Source organism: Labeo rohita, chromosome 3 (assembly GCF_022985175.1).
Source record: "Labeo rohita strain BAU-BD-2019 chromosome 3, IGBB_LRoh.1.0, whole genome shotgun sequence".
Taxonomy (NCBI): Eukaryota; Metazoa; Chordata; class Actinopteri; order Cypriniformes; family Cyprinidae; genus Labeo; species Labeo rohita.
In genome coordinates, this window is record NC_066871.1 from 7,747,600 (window position 1) to 7,767,858 (window position 20,259).

The 20,259-nt window shown below is 36.1% G+C and overlaps 1 protein-coding gene across 3 annotated transcripts in view; it reads right to left on the minus strand.

The window, feature by feature from the left end:
* Positions 1-799: 799 nt before the first annotated feature.
* Positions 800-20,259, minus strand: part of rhbdf1a (rhomboid 5 homolog 1a (Drosophila)) — a 62,771-nt gene continuing 43,311 nt past the window's right edge. For all 3 annotated transcript variants that reach the window (XM_051105658.1, XM_051105657.1, XM_051105659.1), the window contains 15 exons: positions 17,690-17,903; positions 17,407-17,613; positions 13,628-13,750; positions 13,380-13,540; positions 11,816-12,067; positions 11,610-11,721; positions 11,432-11,506; positions 10,939-11,100; positions 10,744-10,844; positions 10,595-10,658; positions 8,669-8,763; positions 8,456-8,531; positions 7,802-7,902; positions 4,629-4,782; positions 800-1,892 (listed from right to left, as the gene is read on the minus strand). In XM_051105658.1, the coding sequence (XP_050961615.1) occupies positions 1,473-1,892; positions 4,629-4,782; positions 7,802-7,902; positions 8,456-8,531; positions 8,669-8,763; positions 10,595-10,658; positions 10,744-10,844; positions 10,939-11,100; positions 11,432-11,506; positions 11,610-11,721; positions 11,816-12,067; positions 13,380-13,540; positions 13,628-13,750; positions 17,407-17,613; positions 17,690-17,903 (2,317 nt within the window). In that variant the 3' untranslated portion in view covers positions 800-1,472. The remainder of the gene's footprint in view (positions 1,893-4,628; positions 4,783-7,801; positions 7,903-8,455; positions 8,532-8,668; positions 8,764-10,594; positions 10,659-10,743; positions 10,845-10,938; positions 11,101-11,431; positions 11,507-11,609; positions 11,722-11,815; positions 12,068-13,379; positions 13,541-13,627; positions 13,751-17,406; positions 17,614-17,689; positions 17,904-20,259) is intronic.

Genomic DNA, 20,259 nt, shown 5'->3' on the forward strand with positions numbered 1-20,259 from the left:
CAATTATGATGAAATCACCTTGCTATATGTAAAGTCACACCTGCATGATATTGTCACTGAAATATTGTTACAATTATTAGAAATAAAGTCATGTTGCGATATATAGTCAGACTGAGATTTTAAGTCACATTGTGAGATATTAAGTCACACTGTAACAAATAAAGTTGCAATTATGAGAAATAAAGTCACGTCGGGATATACTCATATTGCGAGATGTAATGATGCAATTACGAAAAAATAGTCACATTGTGAGATAAAGTCTCAATTATGGGAAATAAATTTAGATTTGTATTTAATAAATCACAATTATGATGAAATCACCTTGCTATATGTAAAGTCACACCTGCATGATATTGTCACTGTGAAATATTGTTACAATTATTAGAAATAAAGTCATGTTGCGATATATAGTCAGACTGAGATTTTAAGTCACATTGTGAGATATTAAGTCACACTGTAACAAATAAAGTTGCAATTATGAGAAATAAAGTCACGTCGGGATATACTCATATTGCGAGATGTAACGTCACAATTAGAAAAATAATCACATAGTGAGATAAAGTCTTAATTATGGAAAATAAAGTCAATTGTGAGATATTAAGTCACTGTGATAAGTTGCAATTACGAGAAATAAAAATATAGCAAGATCTAATGTTGCAATTACGAGAAACTGTCACAATTGTGAGATGTAACATCTCACGAGAAAGTTACCTTTTTATTTTTTTTACTCTGAGATGGAAATGGGCTTCTATAGTTTAGCGCTAGTTTAGCCTCTAGTAGACAAGAAAAACAGACAAACTTCAGAGGTGCAGGTTGTTTTTAGCTGTATTCTGTAACAAGTGAGTAAATTGGGTAGTTAAAACACTACCCTTTCATAATCAACCATTACTCCATTAGAAGTAACACACAAATAAAAGAATATCATTTGAGTGCTCAACGTGTAACGAAAATATGGCAGTAGTAGGTACATTTATCAAGGCACCAAAGGTACAGAGTTTTTTTCGTCCCTGGATTCTGAGGTCGACTAAACAAAGACAAACCTACCCCTGACATGCTAAAACATATAAAGTACAACAATCAAATTGGAGAAGACGTGTTCTCCGTTTGGTGTACCAGTGCTTTTATTATGACACTGCCTTCTGAGACTGTAGTGTAGAGAACGTTTTCGGCCGAGGGTGACCCTGTTTTCGTATGATTATCAGACACCCTTATCAATAGACTACATAAAACTTTAGGGTAAGTTAAAAAGCGTTCTTCATTCTCAAGAGTCCTAAAATCATGGTCAAAGTGGAGATCCAACTTACACTTGAGTAAAAAAAAAACAACAACACAAGCATACTGTCCAAGTTCACAGAAAGGGCTTCATTTGGGGCGAGACGAAGTGCAACTGGATTAACACTGACGGCGGGGGGCCGGCAGATGCAGATCAATGACCAATCGAATCTCTCTGTCCCCGAAGCCCCGCCTCTCCCTCAATGGAGGTGCGCATTGAGGTCGTACTTCTCACAGAACTTGTCGGTGAAAGGAATGCAGGTGAGCAGCTCGCACCACTCACACTTGATGGGATACACGTAGAAGAGCACCACGAGTCCCGCGAACAGGCCCACGAACACCACTAGGAAGATGATGATCTGGCAGCGCTTACGGTACATGTCCAGGCGGCCGAAGCTGATGTAGGGCAGGAAGGCGAAGGACAGGAAGAAACCCGAGATGAATCCGCTGATGTGGGCGAAGTTATCGATCCAGGGCAGCAGGCCGAAGGCGAACAGAAAGAGCACCACGCACAGTAGCTTAGTGAAGGCCCGCCACGGCTGAGCCAGAATCTGCCAGCTCTGAATCAGCTCCACAAACAGACAGGCCAGAATGCCAAACTGAGAGCCAGCTGGACCCACCTAGAGAGATATGGAGACAGCAAAAGAGGGACAAGCTCAGTGCCAGAGATACATGAGTAAAACACCCCTTTTTCACCAACATTATCTGTAAATTTTTGTTCTGGAAGTGAACTTCTCCTTTAAGAAAACCAGGGTATGTCGAAAAACTCCCATCTCATTTTCTCCTCCAACTTCAAAATCATCCTACATCGCTGCAGAAGTACCGACCCAGTGTTTACAAAGTGAACGTGCAAAAAAGATCAAACGCTCTTTACAAAAAGGTAAAACAGCGATGTAGGATGATTTTGAAGTTGGAGAAGAAAATAAGATTGGAGTTGATCGTCATACCCTAAATATCATGAACCAGAGTTCATGCAGAGCTAGACAAGAGAAGCGTTTGAGGTTAAAAAGTATTGTGACGCAAATTCCGTCATCAGAACAGTACATGCATACTGTAAGTGCACCATCTTTGTGTATTAACTTGGTTTTGCACTAATCAGTTGCTCCACAAGGGGGCAACACTGGTTGGCGCACTTGTTTCACAGTAGAACACGAAAATAAAGAGACAGAACAACAACAAAATCATGGAGACTGCAACAACAACAGACGGCCGGTTTGAGAAGCGCTTGTGTGAGAGTCTTATGAGACAGATGCAACTTGAGTTTAAAAGAGTACAACCACATTTTTATCAGTCATAACTTCTGGAGAAAAATAGAAGCTTTCTAGAGCGTATGTGTCGACCATCTGTGTTCGCACACGTTATCTAATAGAGTATTTTCAAAAGACTTCTGTTCGACTGTACATATGTGCTAATGTACATGTAAAAAAAAAAACTGGTGGTTTAGACCATGTTTTTTTTCACTTGGGTTCAAAAACCTGTGGTGGTTCCTGAGGGAATTGCAGGGGGTTTGTGGGTTGACGAAAAGCTAATAATCAAGCCATAAAAATGTAAATATTCTAATAAATAATTCTAAGATAAAAACAAAAAAGATGAAATTTTACTTATAAATTTACTAGTCATTTATAAAGGAAAATTGTTTTTCCCACTAAATTCTGTTTGATGTGTTGTGAATGTGTTGTTAAATTATGAAAAAATGAACTCTCAAAAAATTTAAATCTCAGGGGTGCTTTAAGAAAATATTTTAAATCAAAATGGGTTTGGTTGACAAAAAAAGCTTGTCTTAGCTAATGCTTCAAAACAATAGCTTGACTGCCACACTGAAAATAAACAATTAAAAAAATTAAGAAACATTTGGTGTAGACACAATTTCCAACTTTCTAGTAAATTTATTTAATTTAGGTGCTTTGCTGATAAGACAGTGGAGATCTGACAGGAAGCAAGTGAGAGAGAGGGACGGGATCAGGAAAGGTCCACGAGGTAGGATTCAAACTCGGAACACTCAAAGCGCAACCACACCATATGTCGACGGGCTGCCTACAAGCAGTGTTGCCAAGTTCGCGGTTTTCCAGAAAGAATTGGGCTACTTTAACACTGTTGTCGCAGGTTATTTTTCATGTTCACGGGTTTGAAGCGCCTCCAATAACATGATACTTAGCCCCTGAAATGCAAAATTTACTGGAGGACCTGAAAAATGTGTATTTTACTCCCCCGGAACGGGGAAAGGGTTCGTTTTGGGCTAGTTTTCAGTAGCAATTGGGTGGGTTTTGATGTGAAAACCTGGCAACCCTGCCCACGAGGCTATCGGTGTTGACATAACTTATTGAATAAAGCGTGAAATTGTGAAGTAGAAATGCTGAAATAACATTTTCTTGTAAAACATCAATAATCTTTGTTTTATTTACAACCTTTTTTTTTTTCATTTACAACTTTTTTTTTAACAGTGCATACGTTAATATGTGGGTCAGTGACAAAGAATGATATCCATGATAAAGAAAAAGAAAAATCATTTTGAAAAATCCATGACATTTAATTGTTTTAACATTTAGCCATAATGAATTTTAATTCCGAAATAAAAAAAACATGCTCATCATTGACAAAGTGTATTCGAATTATTGTATGTATAAATAGCATTTTTATATTTTAAAATAGTATTTTTTAATACATTACTAGAGCCAGCCAAAGATCAGTGTTACTTCACTGATCCATATAATCAATAATGTTTATAAAAATCAATTTGATCACAGGATATATGTATAAATAAAATTTTAAACAGATGAAAAATAAAGCAGTTGTAGCCACTGTGCATCACAAAATACACAGGATATTCATCAAGTCAATGTGTCACATCACCACTTCAAGCTTTTTGAGTTCAGATACACTCTGGGTGAAATATGGACAAACTCAGTGGTTGGGTTAAATGTTTAATCCAACCTTCTGGGTAGTTTTATTTTAACTCAACTATTGTTTTAAAATGACTATATGGCTGGCTTAAAATAAACCCATCATAGGTTGTAATTAAAAATCAACTAGAGGCATCAGCAATAATCAAAAGGTGGAAAATTACTAATAAGCCATTTTAAAAATGTTTATTACTTAATTATTTTAAGCAAGAACTACAGTAATTTTTAAGCAATAGTTGAGTTTAAGAAAACTACCCAGAAGGTTAGGTTGAATGATTGGGTCAAACAACCCCATTGCTGGGTTTGTCCATATTTCACCCAGCACTGGGTTGTTTTTAACCCAGCATTTTTTAGAGTGTAGCTTCACTAATTAAAGTGAGAATGTATGTCTAGACCAGCAGATTTTAGAGTCCGGTTGTGGCACCCAATCGGTGCAAAAGGGTCAAACGGGCTCACCTCAGCTCTGTAGGGTAGGAAGATGGCACTAGCCAGGTTTCCTGTGATGCCACTCAGGATATAGATTATAGATATCCGTAGCCACCCGGCCAACTTTTCCAGGTCTCGAAGAATTGTCATCTGAAAACATACCGACACCAGGCAATGCAGAATCCTGTGTTTTAACAGATGGGAACAGAGAAAACGTTTCAAGCATGTTGTTTATAAGCTGCTGTGACATCTTTATGGATTTGAATGCATATTTTTCATTCTCAACACACCACAACATCCTGACATGGCTACAGTGGTCATAAACATTCCCTTCATACAAGATATAATTCCAATGACTCTAAATTACATCCAAGCAAACCACTGCCTGTGGCATAATTACACTTCTGCTAGATATGTCATAAAATGTGGCAAAGGCATGTCACAACAAATGCTGTTATTATGAAATATAATGTGGTAATGTGCAATGGCCACCAAACACGAACAAATATACAACAGTAACCACAACAATCCAACTTCGGCAGGTTCAAGGACGTTTGAGAGTGTGACGATCAAGGTGTGTGACGGAGGCACGTGCAGAAGTGTTAATCTACTGAGCCTTCTTAAGAAAGGCAAAGAGCCAAAGTGCAGCTCAGTGGAGCACTCTGTTTGATTACTACTACAGATCACGCCATACTAAATAGCAGCATCTTCTCCAAGTGTCAGCTGTTTCTTAAAGCAGATAATCTGATCGTATGTGTCAGCTTTTGAAGCATCTGAGATAAGCAGTGCAGCATGGGATATGGTGCTTACGGGTAAAACATTCCGGCATGTGTGCATAATTAAAACCCCAAAGGAATTTTTATAGCTTATGGGTTGTTCTTTCATAGCTCAGAAGATTTCTTTGTTTTATTTCAGTAATAAAAACAGAAACCAATGAGACAGCTGTTGACACAGTAAGAGTGGGAGTAGAGCTGTAAAATAAATATTGATTGCACAGCTCGAATAATTTGGTCTGGGAGGATTTTGATGAGAAACTGAGTCAATATATTTGAGTTGTCATTGCAGGCATTAGTATTTTGGCAGTCTGTGCACAGTTTGAGATAGAGATTATTAAATCTCTTATGAAACCATAAATGAGACACATGCATTATTAAGTACCAATATTTGTATTGTTGCATGGGTGTGAAATATGTGACCCTGGACCACAAACCAGTCATAAGTAGCACAAGTATATTTGCAGCAATAGCCAAAAATACACTGTATGGGTCAAAATTATGCCAAAAATCATTAGGATATTAAATAAAGATCATATTCAATGAAGATATTTTGTAAATTTCCTAACGTAATATATCAAAACTTAATTTTTGATCAGTAATATGCATTGCTAGGAACTTAAATTGGACAACTTATTGGCGATATTTGGATATTTAGATTTATTTTTGCACCTTCAGATTCCAGAGTTTCAAATAGTTGTATCTCAAATATTGTCCTATCCTAACAAGCCATACATCAGTGGAAAGCTTTTATATTTTATTAATTTATTCAGCGAATGTACTTCAAAAAATGGACCTTTAAAACTGGTTTTGTGGTCCAGGGTCACATATGTATTGTTGGATATGCATTAAAATGAAGAAATGGTCCTGGTATTAATGTCTGCAACGTTTAGCTATTTTGCTTCACCTAAGTTATGACTAAATGGTGTGGGTTTGTCAGTTTTTGCCTTTCATTTAGCTGCTGGTGTGTATAAAGCTGCTATAGGTGATGTTTTGCTTGTTGTCTTGTTCTTGGCCAGAAAAGACCTTTCATTTGAATAGTTTGACGCTTTTGGTGGGACAAATCTGTGACCACGTTTTTCAAATTTGGCTTTTTTAATTTTGATTTCGTCTGCAGTGTTTCACTGTCTTGATCTGGGGGAAACAGACATTTTGCCTGCAATGTTCTAGGTATGAATGATATGTATTTGTAAATTTTTGTTTCTCTGTTGGTGTGAACAGACATTTTGTTTGCAAATTTTCCTTAAAAATTTAAAATGACCACCCATATGTCATTCAAGTTGTTCTTGCTCTCATTTCGTTTGCGTAGTTTTGCTTTGATAATTTGCTTTGATAACTGTGATAATTTGCTTTTTTGTTTCATTTCATGTCTTTTGTCTGCAATGTTTTACTTTGTTTTGCTCTAGGAGTGAATTTTGTCCATTTTTGTTGTACTAAGCAGATCTTTCAGTTGCACAGTTTAAGATTTTGATTTATGTTTTTTGCTGATTGTTTTGTTTGTTTCTCTGGTAGTGTGAATAGACATTTTGAATAGACCAGTCATATGCCTTTCTGTTGCTTTTGGTCTGAATTAACCTTTTGTTTGCATAGTTTCACATTTTTGTTTCGTTTTTTTGTGTGACCACACTGTCTGATATTTTGCTTTTTTGTTTCAATTTCATCTTTGTTTGCAAAGGCGTGAGTGTTGTGAATTTCTGTTTAACTAAGCGTTAACAGGTGTTTTGTTTGCCATTTTCCATTTGGTTATTGTGCATTTTTCATTATGCTGTTGGTGCGAATAGACCTGTCAAATGCTATTCATGCTGTTACTGGTCTGAACGAACCTTTCGTTTGCATAGTTTTTTGTTTGGCTGTTGGTTTGACCAGTCCATGACCACACTGTGATATTTAGTTTTTCGTTTCACTTTTGTCTTTTCCCTGCAATGTTTAGCTTTGCCCTAGGTGTGAGTAAATACTGTGGATTTGTGAATGTTTATTTCTGTGGTGGCATGAATAGACATTTTGTTTGACAGTTTTTGCATTTTTGTTTTGCTGTTGGTTTGAATGGACCTGTTCATGCTGTTATTGGTCTGAATGGACCTTTTGTTTGCATAATTTTCACTTTTTTGTTCCGCTTTTCATGTGACCACATTGTCCGTGAAATTCTGCTTTTTTATTTCAATTTCATCTTCTTTTGCAGTGTTTTATTTTGCTGTTTTGCTCTAGGAGTAAATTATGTGATTTTTTTTTTTTACTCTTAGTGTAAATAGATGTTTTATTTGCCATTTTTTGCATTTTTAATTTTGCTTTTGGTGCAAATAGACCTGACAAAAGCTTTTCATGCTGTTATTGGTCTAAACAGACCATGCATCTTTACTGAGTTTTACCTTCTCGTCTTTTGTTTTTGATGTGAACAGTGCTTAAGGATTCCCACACACTGCAATCACTCACCCAGCATGCAGAAACAGTGAGAGCCAGAGGCGGTAGAACTGATCTGGGACCTCAGGATTCAGGAAAGGAAGGAGGCCACAAACATCATCCATACAGTGCACCTGACAAAGACAGAGTATTGTGTTTCTTTAGATTTCAAAACAAATAGAACTAAGTTTTGCCAGTAATAAATTAAATTGCATTTTCAAGCTTAAGACATTGGACAGTATTTAACACACTTTTAGCACTAAGTCTTAAGGTAAAACCCTGAAGCTGGCATACACTTCAGACCCAGGCAATCACAGTGTGCCCTTTCAGCCGACAACGGATTTTGCCAATGCAGAGGAGATTAGCATGGCAACCTTCATGGTGATTACAGAGCACTAAGCAGAAGGTAGATTTACCTTCCGCTCTTATTCACGCCACCTCATTAGTCTAGTGGGTGAGTACTGACAAGAGGTGAAACATTTAGGGCTTTACACTCGCTCGCAACCTGAACTGATCTTAAAGGGTCATACCTACAGCACCTTTAAATTGTAGCAGTATTTGCATCTGCTATCATTTAACTTTGTTGTATAGTGCCATTTTATATAAAGTAATTATTAAATGTACTTAAATATCACTTATAGCACATCTTTGACTTATTTCAGTGCTTCGCTGGTTTAGTCTTCTTACTTGGGAGCAAAGGGTTGCCTCCTCATGGAAGTATCCCTTCATGAAGTCACAGTATTCCCTCGATGTGATTTCACACCTGCAAAGCGGCACACAAGACATTTCAAATACCCACACTAATACTAAGCAAAAACCCATGTCCACTAAACAAGTGCATGTAAAATATCTCAGTGTTCATCATGCAGTGTGAGAGTCAGTAGTAGCAGCTGTCCTCACCTCCCTTTAGTGCCGATGCAACACGGCCGGCCGGTGATAGTACAGTCGATATGAGGCAGATTGGTGTGATTCCCAGAATTATATTTGGTGCAGATCTGTAATGCATATTTTAGGACAATGTATCAGAGACGTTTCCTCCAAGGAGGCAAGGGAGGCAGTGTCTCCTCAAAATATTGGATGAGAAAAAAAATTGTACTACAAAGCCAATATTACAAAATATATCATTAAGAAGTGTATAAATCACTAGTTTGTCTAAAGAAACATTGTCCAACAGTGACAGTTAAGGTTACAGCGGGAGTCCACGTCTCTCTCGCCTCCCCCGAGAACACTGAGTTTTAACAGACCCCCTAAAGTGTGCAGTAAGTTTGGTGGGGGGTAATTGAGAATGAATGGGGGAAAGTCACATGAGAGGAGGCAATGCCTCCATTGCAATATGATTGGATGTGACTGGTAATGATCGGCTGTGATTGGTTAATGTGATAAATCCCGCCTCTTGTGTCTGTGCGTCTTCCGTGTATGCAAATCAGTCTGAACAAACAATATAATGGAGTTAATGGGAAGACTAATTTAAAAAAGTAAACAAACATGCCACACACTTAGATATAACCACCTTGTTACATCAAAATAAGACTTAATAATAAGACTTTGGGAGTTTTTAGTGAGTAATCAGCTTGGTGAAATCTAAGGTAAATCTTTGTGAAGACTGATAATCTGAAAAATTCAAAAATAGTTAAAAGTTAACTATTAAAAAGAGTAGCTGAACATAAGTAAACTAAATACATTGTTTAAATTATTACTGCCTTGTGTTTTTTTGGAATAAATGTAAAATGCTTAAAAACACAAGATGAGATTCATACTTGGCTTTAATAAACAGAGTACTGACTACCATGATTTAGGGCTGCCCCCGAATAGTCAACTAACCATTAGTTGACGTGAAAAGGCTTGGTTGGCCAAAATTTTATTAGTCGTTTAGTCACAGAAAAAAAAATCCACATTAAGTGGCGAAGTTACGCAGTCCGTGACGAACAGTTAATAGCTGGTCGATGTGGTAATACAGTACATCGGGCAGGACATACAAACGCTCACCTATCGTTCATCGACCACAAATATGGCTTATCATTTGAAACAAGCAGTAGCAACTTTACATGGTCGCTCAATCTAATAATGTAGAAAAATATGCGCTACTGAAGTGTCTGTGTGAAGTGTGGAAGCTAAATAGTAGCGCGCGCACTGCATGACAGATGGAGGTGCTGGTGCGGTCACTTGCTCTTAAAATACTCCGTCATTTTTGGTCATACAGATACGATTAATACATCTTTCGAATCTGTAAAAACTCTACGTTTATGTTTGTGTACTCAGAAAAACAACAAAACGTTGCGCTTTTGTAAAATAATGAAAAATAAAATAAAACAATGTTCTCTGTGAACTTGAGCGCAAAACTCAGAAATCTTACTTTACAGACATGAAAAATATATCTATAGAAAGTGAAATGTCTATTTCCAAATAAACCAAATGGAAAACAAATATTCTCAGATTATGTAATCCGTATGAAACACGCATACAGGCGCATCACTAGTGTCGCCGACTTTATCTCTTAAACCGAAAACAAAGGACTAGTTTATCAGTAAATTATTAAAATGTCAATGCAACCTCCTTACTGTTTTTCCCTGACACATTCATAATTATTACATATGCCGCTGTGTTGTGGTAAGTTTTATGCATGTACCTGAGTGCTTACTAGGCTATATAGGCAATTAAAAGCTCATTATATTGTGATTTAAATGGTTTATTAATAAAGTGCTTGTGATTAGACGACACAATATACACAATGTATGGCCTAACCAACTCTTCCAGCAAAGTACTATGGCACTACCACATGTAATATCATAGTTCTTTCATATATACTACGTTTGCTGCAATACTTACCGGCCATTTGGTGATATCATCAGGCCACTCATGAGGAGATACTGAGGCTGGCTCTATACACGTCCTACCAAAAACGCAGTACAATTTAGTGTTTGAAATGTCTCTGAAAATTGCAAATCAAAGTATCGAGTGATGCTGTATTTTCTCACCTGGGGTCCTGATGGCACACAGAACCATACTCCCGGTTCTTCCCCTCCAGCTGAGGAGTGCTGGGATGCTGAGGCCATTTCACCCACACAGCCAAAGTGCTCTGAAATAGAAATAGAAGGACGTCAGTCGCCTGACAGCTTCCCAGTCAGGTGAACAAACATATAACCTTAATAGTCTGAATCTCTTGGACTTACAGAGCATTCCTCCTCTAAAGTCTGCAGACAGCCAGAGCGGTCGTTGCGTACACAGCAAGCTGAATTTCGCTCCAATTCCCGTTTTTTTTTAATCAGTTCGTGTACCTGTTTGTCCTGTCGCATACAAGGTGAGAATTTGGCTCCCAGATGAATCAAGGCCTCCTGATGAGAAGAGAACAATGTTCATGTTAAATGAATTCAGTAGGAAAATGAAATGCATCATTTTTGTCTTCTTTGCACACAAAAGTATTCTCATAGCTTCATAACATTACTGTTGAACCACTGATGTCACATGGACTATTTTATCAATGTCCTAACCAACTTTTTAGGTCTTAAACGTGGTCGCTGCGTCTATGCAAGGTCAGAAAGCTCTCAGATTTCATCAAAAATATATTCATTTGTGTTCTGAAGATTAACAAAAGTTTGAAAGTAATTAATTTTTGGCTGAACTAACCCTTCTCCTGCACATTGAATTTAGAAAGAAATGACTCACCGAACTTGGTCCAATCCAAAAGTTCTCTTGCTGCACGAATTTGACGTTTTCATAAACACCTTTATTTCTTAGGACCTTTGTGGGGGGAGAAACAAATGTGTTGACAAACACCAGATGGTCACAAACAGGAATAGAGTGTCAAACATGCTGGACCTTTTAAAAATGTAGCGGCACTCACAGAATCGACGGTTTCGTGCTGGGAGAAGCCTACTGGTGCAATGCCATAAATACACACTGCCAAAATGGTGATGAGTATGTGAACGAATGTTATCCAATATGTAAAGAAAGGCCTGAGAGACAAAATAGAAAACACCACCTCATATTATAAGCATTTCCAAAAGCCTAACAGAGGAGTTTGAACTAAACTCGGTTCTCATACAGTACCTGTGGTCGTCCATGTCTTCTATCTGTTGTTTCACGTAGCTGTCGATGCGTTTGCGATATGTCCGATTGGTCAGCTTTCCCACCATGCCCAATCCGTACGGTCTTTTTTCTCTTGCGAAGAGCTTTTTGACTGGCACGGCTATGCGTTGGCCTCTCCGCTGACCGTTCACACTTACAACCTCTTGCCTCAGTCGAACTTTAGGGGGCGCCGGTGTTCCCTCTTTTGCCTTTCGCCAGCCGCGCTCTAGAGGACTGTTTGAAGAACAGGGCAGAATTATAGAGTTTTCATATAGTCACAGATCAGTGTCTTGATGAATTAATATTTTCCATTTTTTATATATCATATTATGTCAATAAATAGTCATCCTTTTTCAAATAGGATGATTTTTGTTTTGTGAGCAATTAATTGCGTCCTTAAAGCATGCTTTTCTGTTTTCATCTCTCTTAAATACACTTTAGAATTTTGTTTATAATTAATATATTTATAAAATTCCTTTTAATGATATTCTTAAAATATTAAATATTAATTATATTTATATATTTAGACGTTAATATATTTATTTATACACAAACATGCTTTTCACTTAAAAAAAATATATATGTATATGTATAAAATCACATCACATATTTTAAAAAAATATATAATTTTGTTTCTAATTAAAATATTTAATCTTTTTCTTATTTAAATTTGAATATTTAAAAATATAAATAATTTTATTAATTAATAATTTTAATTCATTGAATTAAATTACTTTTTAATGTAATACAAATTGTATTAAATATGAATAATTATTTATAATAAAAAATCTTTTTATTTATTTATTATTCAGAATTATGTTTATAATTAGTATTTTTACAATTCCTTTTAATATTATTTTAATGATATTCTTAAAATATTAAACAATAATTATTCTTATATTTAGGTATGTATAAATATATATATAAGTTTTGATTATGTATATAATTATTTTTGTTGAATTATATGTTGAATGTTGAATTATAATATTATTTAAATGACATTCTGAAATATTAAATATTAATTATAGATAGATAGATAGATAGATAGATAGATAGATAGATAGATAGATAGATAGATAGATAGATAGATAGATAGATAGATAGATAGATAGATAGATAGATAGATAGATAGATAGATAGATATAATTAGCACATATAATAATTTTAAGGCTAATGTTTATTTTTAAGGTTAGAGTAATATTAAGTAATATTAAGGGTAATATTAATTAACTAAATGTACTTACTATATGGCTAGGGTTAGGATTAGGGTTTGTCTTAGGGTTACTTGCATGTAATTATGCATAATTAATTGTTATTATAATAGTAAGTACATGTAACGTGTACCAAGGACACCTTAAAATAAAGTGACAAATTATTTTGAATGATTAATTTAAAATATTTCTGTAATTAAATTATATAATGTCACATATTTTTGATATTTCAAACAGAGAAAGAAAATGCAGTTTCTTCAGCTAATAATCAAATATGTGTTGACACAACCATTGTGGGAGGAAACAGCATCAAATAAATGTGTTGTAAATCTCACAGCATTAAGTGACTCCTCTCCAACTCGCTTTTGTCCAGCGCGCTGCCTGTTAGCTCTGACTCATCCAGCTGTTTGCTATCCACGTCCTTCATGGTGGAGTCTGATGGAGACTCAAACACCTCGTCGTGAAAGGTAGACATCTCCTCCTGCATCAAGACGTCCTGAAACCAGACACAACATAAACACACACTCAAAAAAGCTTCCCAAAAGGAAATGCATGTGTAAACTATTCAGTGGGGTTTGTTTACCCGAGCAAAGAATGACGTGTCGAGTTCATCTGGAAAGTCCACAACATCTTCCTCAATAAAGCTAGCAGGTGTGAAGCTGCGCCTGTGAGCTCGTCTTAGTGTGCCCTCACGCAACGAACGACCCTTAAAATACACATAAACAGACAGTTTATCAGCATAGCATACTAGCAGTATAAAAAGCACTTGCTATAAATACCATAGACTGTTTATTAAGAATAAATCTCTGAAACGTACATCAACAATGATGAATAAAAGGGACTGTAATGTGAGACTTTTCACCTGTAGGTTTTTGTTTCATGCTATTAGTAATTTTTAAGATTGAATATGCACATTTGAGTCATCTGATGTGTCCTCATGAACTCAGGCAACCTCAGATGACCCTTCGCTAAGCCCCACCTTACAAAAGTTACTGACCAATCCTTCTTAGCAGCTGTTCTAATTCGACATTATCACACAAGCTGCTCTGTTCTAATGTACGTCTGTGATGAATCTAAGCATTTGTTCAGGAAATTACACCAAAACACAGTAAAACTTTGTTGCTAGGTCATTTAAAATAGTGAACCAAGAAGTTGAGACAGAATACAAGCAATTTTCCTCAAATCTTTCTATAAATATTGAGAGGTTCATGCTATCGATTAAACAGTAACACCTTAGTACAGGGACCAGTTCTCACAATATGCACATTACTAGCATATTGGCTGTTTATTAGTACTTATAAAGCACGTATGTGATCCTAGACCACAAAAATAGTCATAAGGGTCCATTTTTTTTAAAAACTGAGATTTATATATCATCTAAAAGCTGACTAAAAAAAGCTTTTTATTACTGTATGGTTTGTTATGATAGAACAATATTTGGCTGAGATACAACTATTTGAAAATCTGGAATCTGAGGGTGCAAAAAAAATAAAAATAAATAAAAATATTGAGAAAATCACCTTTAAAGTTGTCCAAATAAAGTTCTTAGCAATGCATATTACTAATTAAAAAATACATTTTGATATATTTACAGTAGAAAATTTACAAAATATCTTCATAGAACATGATCTTTATTTAATATCCTAATGATTTTTGGCATAAAAAATAAAAATCGATCATTTTGACCCATGCAATGTATTTTTAGCTATTGCTACAAATATACCTGTGCTACTTAATACTATTCACAGCTACATAATCATATGCTACATCCTTAATCCTACCCAATATTTAAACTTAAAAATTACCTTACTATTAGACATTCATCTCAAATATATTTCATCAATAAATAAAAAGGGTAGGAAAAGTTGCATTATAGCTTGAGCCATGAGGTTTTTCTATATAACGATGCAGATAAGTGTATATACAGCTTGCCAGTGAGAGGTCTGTAATAAATGGGTCTGCATAAAATGTGTTTTTTATGTGTGTGTGTTTGAGCTGGTTTTTGACGATGGCACACTTGGCATTGCTTGATGTTCTTGCTGTGTGTGCGCTCATGCAAGAGCTCATCTTTACAGAGTGCCATATGTTTGCAGAGAGTAACGAAAGACTGTAAAGGCTCAGGTATATGGAGATGGAGATGGTTTGGGGGTGTTTTATGCAAAATTACTAACCTTGGTCCTTGAAAATGCCAAATTTGTTAACATTAGAATGAGGTTAAGAACAAATTTTTGCACATTATTATGTGTTGTGAATTAAGCTGAATTTTTGTGAGAAGTTTTCCTGTGCATATACAGTAAATATGAATAATTCACACAGTTATTATTAATGAGACCCATTGTTATTGCAGAATTCATCAATTTATTTAAAGAATTAGTTCACTCCTGAATTAAAATTTCCATTTGCACATTCGCTTTGTAAACATTGGGTACTTCCGCCTACGTCTTGCATGACCTTTTCAACGCGACTACACAATGCATGAAGTTGAGCTAGTGCAAGATAAGCATTTGGGGCTAAGAGTGTTTGTTTGTTTTTTTTTGTCCCCCAAGAAAATGACCTATTGTTTCACTAGATAAGACCCTTATTCCTCATCTATGATCGTGTAGAGCCCTTTGAAGCTGCACTGAAACTGCAAATTGGAATTTTAACCTGCTGATCCCCATTGAAGTCCACTATATGGAGAAATATATGGAGAATATGGAGAAATCCTGGAATGTTTTCCTCAAAACATTTCTTTTCAAGTGAAGAAACAAAGACATGAACATCTTGGATGACATGGGGGTGAATAATAATCTGGAAATTTTAATTCTGAGGTGAACTAATCCTTTGAGCTAAATCGCCAGATATAAACGCTTTGTGCTGTTCATAGAAATCTTGAATATATTCCTGTGGGATGTTTCAAAACATGTCTAACATGAGTTAGCAAAGAGTTAATAGACCTTAATCAGGTTAGATGCCATATTGAATTTAACATGGATTAAAACAAGGCTGTGTCACGCACTGTATACAGATCCTAGATCTCACAACTTTTAGTTTTTGTCAACTGTAAGTTATTTCAGAAAGACATTTTGTCAGCTGAACAGTCAGTGTGATATTAAACAACAGTACGTCCATTGAACACAATGTACTTCAGTCCCTCACAGCCTTGTTAACATTTCAAAATTAAAATTAAAAAATTAAAGATGGCGTTATCCTAAGGTTTATTATTATATCATTTTAAGTAACAAAACATTACATCTCTGCATATTTTTTTTTTATTTTGTTGCAAAATGTAACATTCCGTGTTAACTCAACCAGAGGTCCTCGGCTCAAATTTTTTATTTTGGATTTTTTCTTAAGAAAGATAAACATGTATAGTGGTGAAAGCCAACGTAATAAATGTCATGGATAAATATTTACTGGGTAATCCACTATTTTGTGGAGAAGGGTCAAAATGGCAATTTTCACTTCAGATTAAGATTTAAATTACAGGCGGGTAAAAATGACTTCAAAAAGATGGCAGCATCATAATGTTATTTTTACACAGAGATTGATAGGTCTGTTAGTAAAATCTGTTGACTTTAGCAATCTTTGTTGCATTATGTGCCAATGGTGACCATTCAAAAATGGGAAAACAGCACTTTTCAAGTTTTTTTCTCCAAAGTTTGCATGCCTACAAACCCAAGAAGTATTAAAGATATCTTAACGTTCTTTTAGATATTGGGTCTTAACAAACATTTCTTTCGACATCTTCATTTTTAAGCCCCTATATGGTTCGGTTTCAGAGATATTGGAATTTCAATATGGCTCCAGGAGTAAGTCGTTAAAATGTACACATTTTCAGTGGTCAAAAACTAAATATGGGTCAGTTTGCAAAAACATAGCACATAATGCAACAAAGATTTGCTAAATTCAACAGATTTTACTAACAGACCTACCAATCTCTGTGTAAAAATAATTTTACTTTCTAAAGTCATTTTTACCCTCCTGTAATTTGACTCTGAATCTGAAAATTGCTATGTTGACCCCCCCCTCCACAAAACACTGGATTACTTAGTAAATATTCATCCATGACTTTTAATATTTTGGCTTTCGACACTATACATGTCTGTCTTTCTTTCTGCAAAATCAAAAATCTGAGCCAGGGAAGTTTTCGAAATTTGGTTCATTTGACACACAATGAACCAAATGCTAAATGTGAATAAGAAGGCATGAAGATTTAAGATGTTAAAGACATCTGGCAATGCAAGATATTTATTATGAGACCAAAAACTGGTCTGTTATTTCCAGAAAAGTTCCCAGATCATTCCAAATGTGCAAAGCCAACTAAAACAAAAGGTCAAAAGGTCAAAAGGTCCCAAATCGTTCATGTCGAATGATGCTCACCTTGACCAGAGCTGCTGCCGCCCTGAAGCTCATCTTGGCCACCGACTCGCGCTTGCGTCTGCGTGGGATGCGGTTCAGGCCTGAGCGTGAGCTGTTGAAGGAGCATAGGGATGCAGCGCCGGGGGTGATGGGAGTTTGTGGCACGCTGTAGCCATCTACCTCCTCCACCATGCGAAACGCACGTCCTCGTGCCAACGGGTCCACAATCTGAACGAAGAGAGCATGGTTAAAAAGAGAAACAGGTGCACACAAACTATTCCAGTGATAACATCTGTTGCCATACCTTCTGCATGCCATGCTGAGATGAGGGCACGTATAGAGGCGGAGGGGTTTCCGTGCTGGTCAGGGAGATGTTGTCCTGGCTGGGCAGCTCCATCTCACGGATCACCTGAGGTTTCAGCTTGCCGTAGCGCAGGCTGCAGTGTCGCAGGCTCTTCCTCTGCCATTTCTGCGTGGCGTCGCCGTCTTTGCTGACACCGAACCAGTCCGCCGTGCCCCTGAGAGCGATCGACACAACCCGTTCAGCTCGAGCACACTCATCCACAGATCACACGCGATCCCTGACTCTCTCGTGTTTCCCTGCAGCTGTGCGCTACGCTCTTGCACAATATCTGGACACTGTAATGGTTGTTTCCACAAATGTGTGTCACACCGTCTCCTCCCGATTGTATACAAATGAGATCAAGGAAATTTGGGTGAGGTAACTCTAACTAACTTCTGAGGAAATAGAGACGGGACATGCCCAGGCATGCTTCAGAGGAAAGCTACTGGCACTGAGCAAAGTCCTGTCACAAAAATGAAACCAAGCACACACACACGCTGAGGAACTGGTGTCCGACCCATCTGCACAGCTGCTTGACTGTGTCTTTAAAAAAAGTAGGAAAACATCTGCTTCATAATGTCAAAGGATGACATGTTTTTAGAGTTCAACTATGACTCATGTTTCAGTCAGACAAATAAATTGATATGAACCAGTATAAAATAAAAACACAAAGTTCAGCTGTCTGCAAACTGCAGCCTCACCCAAAAAAATAATCACATTTTAGTAAATCAAAATACTCTGGTGGCCCATTACAAAAATGCACCATGGAAACAGTAGTTTCTGCCAAAATATCACAATTACTCGATTTGTTGTTACTGTCATGAATCCATAAATAGATGTGATTTATTTCTAAAGAAAATCGGTGGATCTGAGATACAGAATTCATCACCACAATGCTATAGTCAGAGCCTAAAACTAACATTTTACCACACCTACCATTGGCCAGTGACTTGAGAAAATAAAGGAAGAGAAGAAATTGTTAAATAAAGTTATTTTTGTTTTCTTTGCACACAAAAAGTATTCTCGTATCTTCATAAAATTACAGCTGAACCACTGATGTCACAGGGACTATTTTAATGATGTCCTTACTTCCTTTCTGGGCCTTGAATGTGGTAGTTGTGTTGCTGTCTATGTAGAGTAGGGTCAGAAAGCTCTTAGATTTCATCAAAAAGATCTTACGGCTTTTCAACAACATTAGGGTGAGTAATTAATGACAAAATTTTCATTTTTGGGTGAACTATCCCTTTAACTTATTATCCTGATTATACTTAGAAAAAGTATTTTCTTTTTATCCTCTCCTCAACAGTCTGCATGAATGTAGCATAAATGTAAGATTAGTCCCTAACAACAGCTACTTTCTTGTCAACTCTATATTGTACTGTAAATAAAGTCAAGAAATAAAATGAAAAACAAAAACAAAATGTGAGCAAACACCACTAATAAATTTATATCAGAATCCGTTCAGTGTCAGAATCTTTCTGTTTCTGTCATTACGGTTTATTTCTTGTTTCATGATACTGAGATTAGCAGGCTGGCATTTTTTATGTTAATAAATAGCCACGATATCTTGGCAGAAACTATGGTTATCAGAGTACTTTTTTTGGTAAGTGGTACGTTTAAAATTTGTGAAGTCCAGACAGTTAAGCTCCTGAAGACTCGAGAATGCATATATGTGACCCTGGACCACAAAACCACAAATTTTTTTGAAACTGAGATATATACTCTGAAAGCTGAACAAATAATCTTTCCATTGATGTATGCTTTGTTAGGATAGGACAATATTTGGATGAAAAATATATCTGTGCTACTTATGACTGTATTTATGGTCCAGGGTCACATATGATGTATGCTGTAAATCATACAAATATGTACTTGCCTCCATTTGTATATGTGTTTGTGAAATATTAATAAATATAATATTAAATTAATAAAAATTTAATAAAATATAATTAGGGATGTAACAATATCAAAGTCTCACGGTACGGTAAGTCCACAGTACGATATTTATTGTAATATTTTAAAAAAAGACAAATGAAGACTTGTAAAAAAAAATGAAACTTTTGTACATTTTAAAGTTAAATTATATAATCTAATGCACTGAGAGTTTAAAATTAAGAACTCCAACCCATGTTCTTAACTAAGAAAACTTAAAGTCAGAAAAAAGTCAATGAATTTACTTGTAACTTACATGAACTTTAAAGAGGACACAACCCTCCTTTTATTTGTGGTATACTGTCTCAGTCTAAATTACATTCCCACTGGTGTTTTAGGAAGCCAAACAAATTTGGATGGCAGTAACATTACCCATTTAAACCGCTAGCTGTCAGCAATTCGTACTGCACTTTTAAGCGTTTGTCTAAAGAATAATGGCCAAAAAACACCACTTTAAAGACCTTTTATGTTAGAATAATAAGTTTAAATATATTTTAAAAACTGGAGGCCTATTGTCATGTGACCACGATAATATCAAGACAGTTTTGTTATGGCAATACCACGATATTGATAATACCGTTACATTCCGAACTACTGAA